Raw genomic sequence first — 13,384 nt, forward strand, 5'->3', positions numbered from 1 at the left:
AAAGTTTTAACCAGGCGATGTCTGTATATGAAAAATTTATATTTTGAAAAAACTGTTTATATGAATTAGTATAAGACTTATTGGTGCTAAAACTATTACTTTTACATTGAATATTAATCTGTATGTTTGTTCCGGTGTCGTATGTGAAACCTGCTACGTTAAAATTTAATACGGTTTTCACAGTAATAATACAAAAAAAAACCTATACTAATATTTTTCAAATTAGTACACCGTCTAGAAGGGAAGTTATTCCTTAGCATATAAAAAATATATATTCATGTCATAAAATACGGTATGGAGTGCGGCGTCAGGCAAGGTGGACCGACCTCTCCTTTGCTACTCAACCTGTACATAAATGAACTTATCGGTGAGCTCAGCAGCACTCATAGTGGTTGTTATATCGACAACGTATGTGTCAATAATATTAGTTACGCGGACGATATGGAGTTGCTGGGACCAACGGTGGGTGCCATTCGCAGGTTGTTGAATGTTTGTGTATCATATGCGCTGGAGCATGGACTTACGTATAACACTAAAAAAACTAAATCTAGTGTATACGTGTCAGTCTGTGTTCCTCTAATTACGTTGTACGGTGTGAGCTGCAGCGGGTAAACAGTTTTAGGTATCTAGGGCACGTGACGGACATTTCGACCGATGACGAGAATCTGGAACGTGAGCGTAGGACTCCGGCGGGCCGAGGGAATATGATAGCCCGTAGATTCGCTAGATGCTGCGTTAAGTAAAAAAAGGAATTTTGATATAAATATCCTATGTTTTATTATTTTCCTATGTTTATTTTTTCTCTGTTTCTTCATTAATTATTTTTGTATACTGCTGTTTGAGTGTATGGACTTTGTCTGAAATAAAATTATTATTATATATTATAAAATATTGAAGAACGGATGAAAACACGTTTCTTATCTGCAGACAGTTTTCTAAAACATATTTTTATAACTGTTGAAATAATAAACATTCACTTTACCGTTAGTGATCCTGCGGTATCTCTCAAGAATAAAGCTACACGTTATAAAAGTTTTGATCCTCTAGTCTTCTTATAATATATCTACTCTAGACTGGCTCGTTGGCGCAGTTTGTAGTGGCCCTGCTGTCTGTTCCGCGGGTTGCGGGCTCGATTCCCGCCTGATTCTGGGTGTAATATTTGTATTTATGTATGTAATACTAGCTGACTCGGCAAACGTTGTCTTGCCGCTAAACGCTATTTAAAAACAGGGTTAGTGGTAGAAGAGTGAAAATTTAGGGTTGTATGTATTTTTCAACGCCAAATCATAATAAAATAAAGAATAAAAAAATTATCTAAAAATTAAAAAAAAATAGGTATGGACTACCCTTAACATTTAGGCGGATGAAAAATAAATGTTCTTCGATTTTCAGACTTACCCAATATGCACACAAAATTTCGTGAGAATCGGTCAATTAGATTTCTGTAAAAAAAATATTTGACTATATCAGCCGGCTGTTACCTATAACACAAGCATTAAGTTGCTTACCTTAGGAACAGACGACCGTGTGTATATGTTGTAGGTACTTATTCATTTATTTATATTTAAAAATATATAAAATTCTCGTGTCACGATGTTTCTACTTTATGTATGTATGTACATGTTCATGTAAGTGTGTATGTAGTCAAGTATACATGTATTTTATATTATTAATTCTGAATAAGTTTATAGATTTATAATCATTATTATTAATCACTCTTGCAATTCTGTGCCCCGCGATAACAGAAATTCTCATCACCATGGGTAGACTGGTAGAGATCTCGCCTCTCGTAAGTTTGCCCTTGCCAACTTTCTTCGTAAATATGATTTTTACTTGTTTCTTTTTTTTAACCGACTTCCAAAAAGGAGGAGGTTCTCAATTCGAATGCGTTTTTACTTGACGCTTTTTTCATCGACCTACGTTGTATAATGTTAGTTACAATACTCCTCCGAAACAGCTGGACCGATTTTTATGAAATTTTGTGTGCATATCGGGTAAATGTGAGAATCGGGCAACATGTATTTTTAATACCCCTAAATAATAATGGTGATCCACCCATCAACTTTTTTTTATTTTGTTTTTGTCAATTTTTTTTATTTTATTTTATTCTAATTTGGCATTGAAAAATACATACAACCCTAAATGTTCACCCTTCTACCACCATCCCTATTTTTAATAGCGTTTACCGGCAAGACAGCGTTTGCCGGGTCAGCTAGTTGTAATTATAAATCTCAACAACAACTGTTGGCATGCCAAAAAACGTAATATCCTGATAGTTATGACCTAGTGTTTTTATGTATACAAAAATAAATAACACACAATATTTATCATTTTTATAACATAACTTTGTCAAAGTACCTGTGTTCGATTCCCTAAAGTGTTTATATGTGAACTGCGTACGAGCGGTTAGCGGTCTGCACGCGACCGAATACACTACCAATGTAGAGGATGATTGTTTTCATTTTTATTATTATATTATAAATAGTTCTAATATTAATAAAATACAATTAAAAAGAATGATAAAAAATTTCCCATAACCTTTGATTTGTTTAATTTTACATCAACTTTGGGTACAAGGAAGGTTAAATATTTGACTAATTTATTTATTTAGTTTTTGTTGGAAATATGTACAAAAATATTTCTGTTATATTCTATTCGGTAATATTTAAATAATCATAAAAATAGTTTCGGAAAGCTTAAACAAATTAGCTTAGCTATCAACAATTTGAATAAGTTTATAAATACCTACATAGCTGTGAGGTTTTTTGTTCATTTACGAATTGTTTAAAATGTCTATTCATTTATAAATCCTTGTATTCGTATCGTAAATAACCGGCTTTTTATACAAGATCATACTTCAGCCTGTACTATCCCACTGCTGGGCATAGGCCTCTTACCCCATGTAGGAGAAGGATTAGAGCTTAATCCGCCACGCTGCTCCAATACGGCTTAGCGGATCCTCAAGGTCTTTTAGTCAAAATAACATTAAAAAACCCAAGTCTGCTAGTTTTGTGTATGATATAGATAACAATCATGGTGTACAAAACCCCAGGTCTACTATCTATACAAATAAATAAAATTGGAGTGTCTGTTTGTAATAGATATTAAAATAACCGCTTTTTACTAAATGCATATGGATGTATACAATAGTACATATACCAAAATAGCATTTTTTTACAATTTTTGTCTGTCTGTTTGTTCCGGCTAATCTCTGAAACGGCTGGACCGATTTTGATGGGACTTTCACTGGCAGATGTAATAAGGAGTAACTTAGTCTACTTTGATTCTAGAAATTTATTTATTTTATAACTCTGCGATTTGAACAATATCTTTATTATTAAATTTCACGCGGACGAAGTCGCGGATGCAGCTAGTTGTTAATACAATAATAGAATGTAATGAAATCTATTACCTTGATGCTATCATTATAGCGCCATAATGACGCGAATCACAGCAGCCTGTATATAAATGTTTTGACAATATACTTTGACATTTATTTCGTGTAACGCATCGGCACGCGTTCTCATTTAGAAACCGAGTCACGTGATTGGTCGTTTCAACCCCTACTAGAAGGAGGCCCCACCCCCCCATTTATATACAGGTTGTTTGATCAATAAATGATATTTATGTGTATCTATAGTTGTAATGTTGTAGCCTTGAAAGTAATGGTGTGGTTTTGAAACTGCGTGATGCTGCAGTTTGTTGGTAGCCTTTCGTTTTTATGTTGAAAGTTTTTTTTTTGTTAAGTTTTGTTTTAATAATATAAGAGAATTAATTTATTTCGTCACGAAGGTGATTATTATGTTAGTAATTATTTAGCTAGCTGTAAGCTGTAGCTTAAAAAAATAGAGCGGAATTGAGACACATTTTATTTTTACGCTTCTGCCTGTAATATCCCACTTCTGGCCATAAGCCTCTTTCCCCATGTAGGAGACGGATCAGAGCTTAATCCACCATATTACTCCAATGCGGTATATTCCCTACTATGAGTAACAAACGCTATCTGGTGTACAGGAGAACAGGCCGGGACCGACAGCTTAACGTGCTCTCCGAGGCACAGTAGCGAGATCCACAAGGACTGCACAAACACCCAGACCACGGCAAACATCTGTATGGTCAATACAAACTTTTGTCGTGTGCAGGGATCGAACCCGAAACCTTTTTATTTCTTACAAACGGTTGATTGGTATAAAATGCTACGCAATACGTTCAGAATGTTAACGTTAGCTTCAAATCTTGTTCTCAAATGACTAGTATAAATAATTTAACTATCTTTGATTATACTCACCCTAGGTCTTTGACATTAACTGTTTACGACTGTCGTCAAAATTATATCTAGGTAGTGAAAAAACATAGAACGTAGTTCAAATTGATTATTAAAACTAAACATATAAAATTTAAATCTAAAGATTAAAAAAACGAGTGTTCTTTAGACCACACGACTGAAGTAAAACTTCTTTAGCGATAGGCCCACACTGTGTCTTAGATATACGAAACGTAACTGGCTATGAGAGAAAGAGCAAAAGAAAATTGGTGCTCGCACCTCTCTCTTGCTCCGTTTGCCTCACCCGATCACACTTTTCGTAACGCTCTCGTCACGCATTCACCAGCTTACTCCCCAAAGTTAAGCGTGCGTAAAGATGTTTTTCTTGAATAAGGTAGGCGATATAACAAGAATTATGGACGAAATTATTTCTTGGAATTCCCTCAATATATTTAGCACTTTGCTTTTGTCTGAGCTATTTAAATGACTAAATGACTTTAAACCTGCGTCAATGGCTCGAATAATAACTTACGAACTGCGTAAGGTTAGATTTCGGCTCGCTGATTTGTCCATTAAAATGAATTAGTTATAATCTTGATAAAGTAGGCTTTGTAAGCAATTTTTATTATCTTACTAGCGACCCGCCCCGGCTTCGCACGGTTGCAAAAACTATCAATGTTCCACTATTTTATTACCCATGTATTATACAGTGCTGTGTGGCTACGGCACTAAAGAATTTAGCCACCCCCTCTCTTCCCGTGGGTGTCGTAAGAGGCGACTAAGGGATAACACAGTTCCACAACCACCTTGGAACTTAAGAAGCCGACCGATGGCGGGATAACCATCCAACTGCTGGCTTTGAAATACACAGGCTGAAGACGGGCAGCAGCGTTTTCGGTGCGACAAAGCCAGTACTGCGGTCACCAACCCGCCTGCCCAGCGTGGTGACTATGGGCAAAACACATGAGTTCACGTTATTTTTGGCGTAAACTTGTGGAGGCCTATGTCCAGCAGTGGACTGTATAGGCTGTAATGATGTATTATACATATAAACCTTCCTCTTTAATCATTATATCTATTTAAAAAAACCGCATTAAGATCCGTTGCGTAGTTTTAAAGATTTAAGCATACATAGGGACAGAGAAAGCGACTTTGTTTTATTCTATGTGACAAGGCATAGACTATTTTTTCAGTATTTATTTATTTGTTAAATCAACGATTGTTACAATTTTACATACAACTGAATAAAACTTAAATTAATTGCGCTAATTGCACAAATCGATTATGTTTATACAAATTCACTCCATGCTTTTTACATTGTGTATATAAAATAAAATCTCATCATCATGTCAGTACTTTATCATAGTTAATGTGATCCCCCCACCGGTAACAGTCACTTTAATGAAACAATTTAATATATATCTTTTATATAAAATTCTCGTGTGACAATATTAGTTACGATACTCCTCCGAAACGGCTGGACCAATTTTCATGAAATTTTGTGCGCATATCGTGTAGGTCTGAGAATCGGCCAACGTCTATTTTTCATACCCCTAAGTTATAATTCGTCTCGTTCGGGACGTCTTGAAAAAAGGCCAGGTCAAGAGTACCCTAAACCGACGAGCATGTATGAAGGGAATAATGAAAGTGGATGAAGCGAAACAAGTATGTAAGGATCGTAGCAAGTGGAAAGAAGTGGTCTCTGCCTACCCCTACGGGAAAGAGGCGTGAGTATATGTATGTATGTAAGTTATAATTGTAGGGTTAAGGGGGTTAATAACATATATTGCAAAACACCGTTTGCGGAGTTAGCTAGTATAAATATACATAATATCTTTATAAAGTCAACCAGCATAAGACTTGTATGATTTTTTTCGTGTTTCGTAGTTCTAATTAGGTATCCACTCAAGCATCTTTATTATAGATATTGCTATGTACTTTTCATTATGTATTTTTAAATCAAGATTGCAATTTGCATAAGTTTCTGTCTGAAGATAATATACCTTGTTTATATAGGCTCTAAAAATTATAGTTCTTAATTGGGATACTCATGTGTGTTGCCCATAGTCACCACGCTGCTGCCCGTCTTCGGCCTATCTATTTCAAAGCCAGCAGTTGGATAGCTATCCCGTCATCGGTTGGCTTTTTAAGTTCCAAGGTGGTAGTGGAACTGTGTTATCCCTTAGTCGCCTCTTACGACATCCACGGGAAGAGGGGGTGACTGTATTCTTTACTACCATAGCCACACAGCGATTTTGTCTTTTCGTCAACTTACGTTGTAATACTTGGCTATGTAATTGAAGTCGGTTTTTTTTTCGTTTGCGAGCAAACAATTATTACGAACGCAAATAAAAGACAAATTAATATCATTATACATATAAATTATATAATTTTACCTCACATAAATTAAATAATTAGTAAAGCTTCTAAAATGTTAGGCTTTTTCATTCGTAATAGTAAACTATTTCGTAAGCCAACCACAAAAATTACTAGTGTTACATCTCTTTTTGTGCATGTTGTGACAACTTAAAATGTTGCGCATTTAAGCTAAATTGTAGTACCTATAGTTTTTATGTGAAAATTGTAATGTAGCAACTACTGTTCGTCCAAATGAAATAAATAAATAAATAAATTAATTAAAATTGTTATAACAATAAGCCGTATAAATAAATTAACGTAATTACAACACTGGTACGAACAATTCGTGCAAGTCGAAAGTCAGTCATTTTAATTGTAGCGAGATTTACAACTCATAATTAAATTCAGTTTTCAGACAACGAAAGCTCAGTAATTTTGGATATTAAATGCAAATTTCGTAATCAATATTTGACATCGTCGAGGGCGAGAACGTCATTTCAGTCACGAGATCGGCTATGGCAACGGATTGTTGGTTCGATGATCGGTTGATGCTAATGTTGAGCTGAGGACATATGAGGAAATTTAGCTATCTCACTCTAACTCAGCTATGAAGCTTTTAACTGATTGGAAATTTAATTAATATCTATATTATTATTACTATTTTAAATTTTATAGATAAGTTCATATATAACTTGAGAACGCCTTGAAGAATTTAGTTAATTTTTGTTTTAAGTTTTCTGATACTTACTTTTTATTGGAATGAAATTTTAAGAAAATTGAAAAAATTTACATAACGCAAAGATTATTTCAACTGCACGCATTTGACAGTTCGCATCGATGTCCTGCATCATCTGTTGGATAAGATATCGTAGTTGTTACTTCAGGTCAAAGGTACTAAGCGCGTTACCTCCACCATCCTCACACCTCCTCCTGATAAACATATCAGTAACTTATGTGCCAGATAATTTTATCAACAACCTGTAAAAAAAACTATAACAATAGAATATTGAGCAGTGTGGGGCGCCCTCCCATCAGACCGATAATCTAGTAAAATCGCCGGTGAGTTTTGGATAATTCCTATGTCCAGCTGTGGACCGTGATAGGCTGAAGCAAGCGAGAATATTATGCACACTAAACATAATATCGAATCTGAAGCTTATTTTCTAGATAACTACTAGCTATAAACTACTATTGACTGCTATGGATAATAAGAGCAAAATTCAATATTTTAAAGTAATTAATTGTAAGCTTAGTAATGTAAAGGAAACACGCATTAGAGAAGGTCGTGCGACCGACCGATATCATTATAAACGGTTTTGTAATTAATGTGACTGTTAGAAATTTTGATATTACAAAGGGGAGTTAGTAGTTAACTTGTTTTTATTGTTTAGTTGATCTTAATAATTAATAATTAATGTATAATATTGATAATAATTACTTTTTTTATGTATACCATTAAAAAAATTTAAAACAAATAAAAATAATTACGTAAAAAGAAAGATGAACAAAGGCGGTCTTATCACTATAAGGCTGATCTCTTCCAGAGAACTTTTGGTATAGGACATTAAAAATACGGTTAGGGAATAAATAAATAATTGTTTTGCGAATTATTATATTTTATTTTATAACGGTAATAAGATATTTTTAATGAATCGCACAATTTGAATGAAATTTGTGTCAAAATTTGTATTTTTAGCAACTAAAATTAGCTATCCTAGCCGTGTATTGTAAGAGAAAGATACCTATGCCCAGAAGTGGGATTTTACGGGCTGAATCGTAAAATTAGTGGTTGATTTTTGAGGCTAGCTATTAGAGAAATTTTAGAATGGAAGGTATTATATTTAGTCGACTATATTAGAAGGAAACCAGTGATATATAGTGTTCTTCTATCTTAATTTGATCCATTACAAAATCATTTTTAACATCTAGAACTAGAGCTTCTGGACGATCGAGAAAGCGGTGGCTAGACATCGTGACAGTAAACAGGCGTACGATCCGCCTGATGGTAAGTGACTACCGTAGCCTATGGACGCCTCCAACATCAGAAGCATTGCGGATGCGTTGCCGACCCTACTCCCGACTATCTTCTAGATTTCTGGCTATCTTACTCACACAGGAACAGAACACTACTTGAGAATAATTTTATTAGACCTTCTGTAATGTTGAAGTACTTGCCCCAGTGGGGCTGCTATAAACTGTGAACAAGATGCTTCTCCTCTCACTAGAAGTTACCTTAATAATACAGGAACACAACACTACTACATAGCACGATATTTCCTGCTGTGTTCTACCTTAATTTTATTTTATTTATTTTATTTATTTATACATACATATTTTTATTTCAACAGTAACAATGCCATTAAACTCTTATTGGGTTTGTGTTGGCATATTTACATTCGAAGTTCTATATTTTAACGTTCGAAGTTCTATATTTAATATTAATGCCAAGCAAAAGAAGATTCGATGAAGTCTTATCGTACTTCATTAGTAACAACTTCATCGTATAGGGCAAATTTTACGGCTCGGTGATACAGTTTCGGATAGTCATCTGACATATAACAGTGTCTAAGTGTAAATGTGTAAGTTTTTTTTTCTGTTTCACTTTTAACTTAATTTAACCTGACCTCAAAGGTTATCCATGTCAAAGGACCCTAAACGCACCTGCATCACGAATTAGCGTCCCATCGCAGTTCCCACGTCACGTTTGACTGTTAGGGGCGAATAGAAACAATCGTTTAGTGTAATTATTGTTTTCATTGTGATTAAAGTTTAGCCACTTTCATATTTAATTGTATTTTTACTTTGTTATTGAGATATTTAGTTATAAAATTTAACATCAATAATTGAAATGATAATAATATTGCGTAACTAACAGAGTAGATTTATTTTGTGTTCCTTAGAAGGACCGGACCGAGCATGCCCGATCTGGACCGGATGAGGTATGTAGCGCAGAAGATTTGTCTGGACCTGATCAGGAAAATCTCATCGATCCGGATGAATTTTCGGGATTTTAGAGGACCGGTCCCACTAGGTACTTCCGTTACATTTGACACTCTTTGAGACTAAATGAAGCATAGGAATATCTTCATAATACCATGCTATACTTGGTATAAGTACCAAGGTACGTACTCGACCACTAGATCATATTGTAAAATTCTCGGGACTAGCAAGGTACCTAGGAAATTTATTGCATCTCCTAATGTGTCTATGTTGCTACCTAGAGCGCGAGTTACTAGTAATACTTAGTCCATCAATGTTGTCTTTTTCTGTGATTAGCTCCGTTGGTATCTATAATCAGTAGTTCGGCTCGAACGTAAATCTCGAAACGTAGCTACAATAAAATTAATCTTTATTGCAAACTAAGTAAAACAGATACACAGGACAGGATAAGACCAATAAAGACAAATAATACTAATACAGATTACGTTGTACAAATATTTTTTCTTTTGTTTTTTTTTTCGTACTCCTCAAATCCTATAAATCAACTTCAACTATCAACAATTACTAGGTAAGTACTATGAAAAATATGAGAAATATAGGTAAGTACCAATAAGTAGGTAAGTACTATTTTATACATTACTAGCTATCCGCCCCGGCTTCGCACGGGTGCAATGCTAATACTAAATATGCTAGACTTTCTCTCATAATACAGAATGTCTTTATATACAACGTTCACAGCTTTTAACCGACTTTCCAAAAAAGGAAGAGGTTCTCAATTTTTTTTATGTATGTTACTACAGAAGTTTTGACTGGTCGGACCGATTTGTTTCGACGATTTTTTTTTTTATTAAAAGGTGCTGCGTGTCATATGGTTCCATTTAAATTCAATTGAAATCTGACTTCCTAAGGGTGTCTCCTAACGAGATCGCACCTCGGCTTAGGACAAAGTCGGTGTGGTGGGCGAAGCGCGGCCTTCGATGCGCTAGGTATTGTTTTTATTACTATTTATTTAGGCACGCGCCGCCGCCGGTTCCCCGACCGGTACCACCGCAACCGTTATGTCCCTGCATTTTAAATCTGTAATATCTTCGAAAATATTCATTTAAATTATATGCTGTAAAAAGCCATATTGATCTTTATTAAATGCACAATATATTTAAGGTACTTAATTGGATAAGAATTAGTGCTGTATTGATTAAAATCGCTTCGCCAGCCATTATTTCTCATAAAAAGTAAAGGATAAAAAATGGTTATTGTCAGTTTTCCCTAAGAGATAGACATATCAGCGCGGACTTTTTTGTAGATCTTTTTAAGGTGTACAATACTGTAGTACATTATTTTGATCCATCTCGTAGGGTTCAGTCAGCGTTTGCAATGTGAGCGCAAAAAATGTGTTTATTTACGACATCACATTAGAAACCCCTAAAATTATTAGTGTTTCTCTACTATATTATGCATATATTATACATATTGAATCACCCTATCCTAATAAACCCCATCAAAATCCGCTGCATAGTTTTAAAGATCTAAGCATACATAGGGATCTGAGCATACATAGGGACAGGATAATTCTTTTTTTGTTGCAAAGGAAATATCCCAAGTGTGGTGCCACAATAAGAAAACCAGGATCTGGTGATGGAATCCCAAAGAAAAATCGAGGGAAACCCTCAAAAATTGTTGTGACGACTAGTGCATTTGTTGATTTTTTTTCGTCTACCTACGTTGTATTACTTACTTGTCGATGTAATTGAAGTCGGTTTTTTTTTTTGTTTGCAAGCAAACACAATTATACTATGAAAGTGATGGCTCATATTTCAAAAGTATCTTGCAAAAGAAATAAGTAAGTAGGAGTGATTGATGATTTTCAAAAATATCCAACTATGAATCCAAAGTTTTCGAATATATTTTTTAGATGACATGCAATTGAATTACTTTTAAACTAAGTCCGTACGTACTGACTTCTGCTAAGATTTTCATTTGAACCACTTGGTGTATATGATTATGGTAATGTACATGCAATGCTTAAAGTAACGTAGCTTTATCTATAGAGAGGCTATTTGTGTATAAACTAAATAAATTTTTGAACCTTTCGCCTCCTATTCAAGATCAAAATAAAAATTACTTCAAGTAAGCTTTAAAGCACTTTTGAATCGTCATTTTAAAAATCGTAATTAGATATAAGGTCGTAAGCAGTATTATTTAGATGTGATCTTCTGTAAGATTGCGGTTCTTGACCAGATGGGTTGTACCAGATTTTGATCAAGATATATATCCGCCTGTGTTTTACCTCCGTATAAATATACATATAGTCACATTATTATAATATATGTATATAGTCACATTATTATAATAATAACAGTTTTTAGCATCTATGTGTGTATGTTTGGGTAGCCCAATTCGAATCCAGGTGCACCGACCCTAACGTCACACATGATCGAACCGATCGCCACCTGACGAACTGCGATTACATTACACGCGTCATTGCATCGGAAACGGTACAGCACATGGTCGCAAGGTGCTCGATTTGTTATGGTCAAGCAGTTGTTTTTTTTTGTCGCTATTTTTATAAAGTTGTTTAATTTTAATAGAGTTTGAGGATGTGTTGGAATAGTGGTCACAGCAAGTGACTGCTTTTTTCCTATTTTAATCGACTTCAAAAAAGGAGGAAGTTCCTCACAACATTTTACTGGGTGTACCGATATTGATGATTCTTTTCGAAAGCTAGTGCTTGTCGTGTCGAATACTTTTTGAGTTATATCTCTATCCTAATAAATTTGTAATTGAAGTCTTTTTTTTTTTTTTTGTTTAAGAACAAACAATTATTTTTAGTACTAGAGTGAAAAACAAGCGTACGGACCAGCTGATATTGACTGGTTACGAAGTTTCTGGTTTCCTTTGAGTTAGGGCACATCAGGGACTACCTTGTTCGAAATTTCAGAACGGCCATACCGTGGAACTTTAACCTTATTATTTGCGATGTATTTACATTTCTATGCTTGGTCACCCGTGACCGTGCCGTCTGCAATGTCGCGCATATATCGGGAATTTCAAAATGACAATCGCGGTAAATTCCGTAAAAGAAAAGTGATCGGTAAAATTTTAGTCGGTGGAAGTTTTTTTTTTATCAATTGTATTTATAGCTTGATCTGTATGACTAGATTTTTTTCCAAATTTAACTTCTTTAGATAATGGATGACCCTTCACCTACATGGAGAAAGAGGCCTATGCCTGCCGGCAGCAGGAGTGGAATGATACAAGCTGAATCAATCTATGAAATTTTAAAACGTACAGCTTCAAGATCTGAGTGCCAAAATTTGGTCAGTTATTTGTCTCCAAAAACACGTTTATAAGGAAAAGTTAAATACATAGCTAAACTGTTCTTTTGAACAAAGCATCTTCGATTTTACACTTATACATATAAACGCAAATTCATGTTTACTAAAGCTAAATATATAAGGGGCGTGATCACCTCATTGGTCAATATTTCCCTCCAAACCGCCAATGTTTTTCGTGAAAACCATAAAACGACAAATATATCCGTCTCTCTCTAGCGCACGGATCGTCACGCTTGCTGACTCTTTCACGCAAGGGTGGTAGCGATGATACACCGTCAGTGCCTTCCAGGTTTAAACTATAAACGGACGTATAAAATAACTATTCTTCTTTTTTTAAACCAAGAAAAAGGGGTTTTATATTTTTTAATAATATATTTGACAGTTCTCTGACATTTGTTCTAACAGGAGTGTGTTTGTGGACAGTTCGAGTGTCAATTAAAATTAAAAAAAAAAAACTTTTTTTTAATTATGTCTCCCGATTTCGCCC

At 34.8% G+C, this 13,384-nt stretch overlaps 1 protein-coding gene across 1 annotated transcript in view; it reads left to right on the forward strand.

Moving 5' to 3' along the window:
• The first annotated feature begins 294 nt into the window (after window positions 1-294).
• LOC123668107 overlaps window positions 295-13,384 on the forward strand; it is a 78,149-nt gene continuing 65,059 nt past the window's right edge. Inside the window, exon 1 of the mRNA XM_045601901.1 lies at window positions 295-462. Coding sequence (XP_045457857.1) covers window positions 295-462 — 168 coding nt within the window. The remainder of the gene's footprint in view (window positions 463-13,384) is intronic.

Source organism: Melitaea cinxia, chromosome 30, assembly GCF_905220565.1.
Source record: "Melitaea cinxia chromosome 30, ilMelCinx1.1, whole genome shotgun sequence".
Classification (NCBI taxonomy): domain Eukaryota; kingdom Metazoa; phylum Arthropoda; class Insecta; order Lepidoptera; family Nymphalidae; genus Melitaea; species Melitaea cinxia.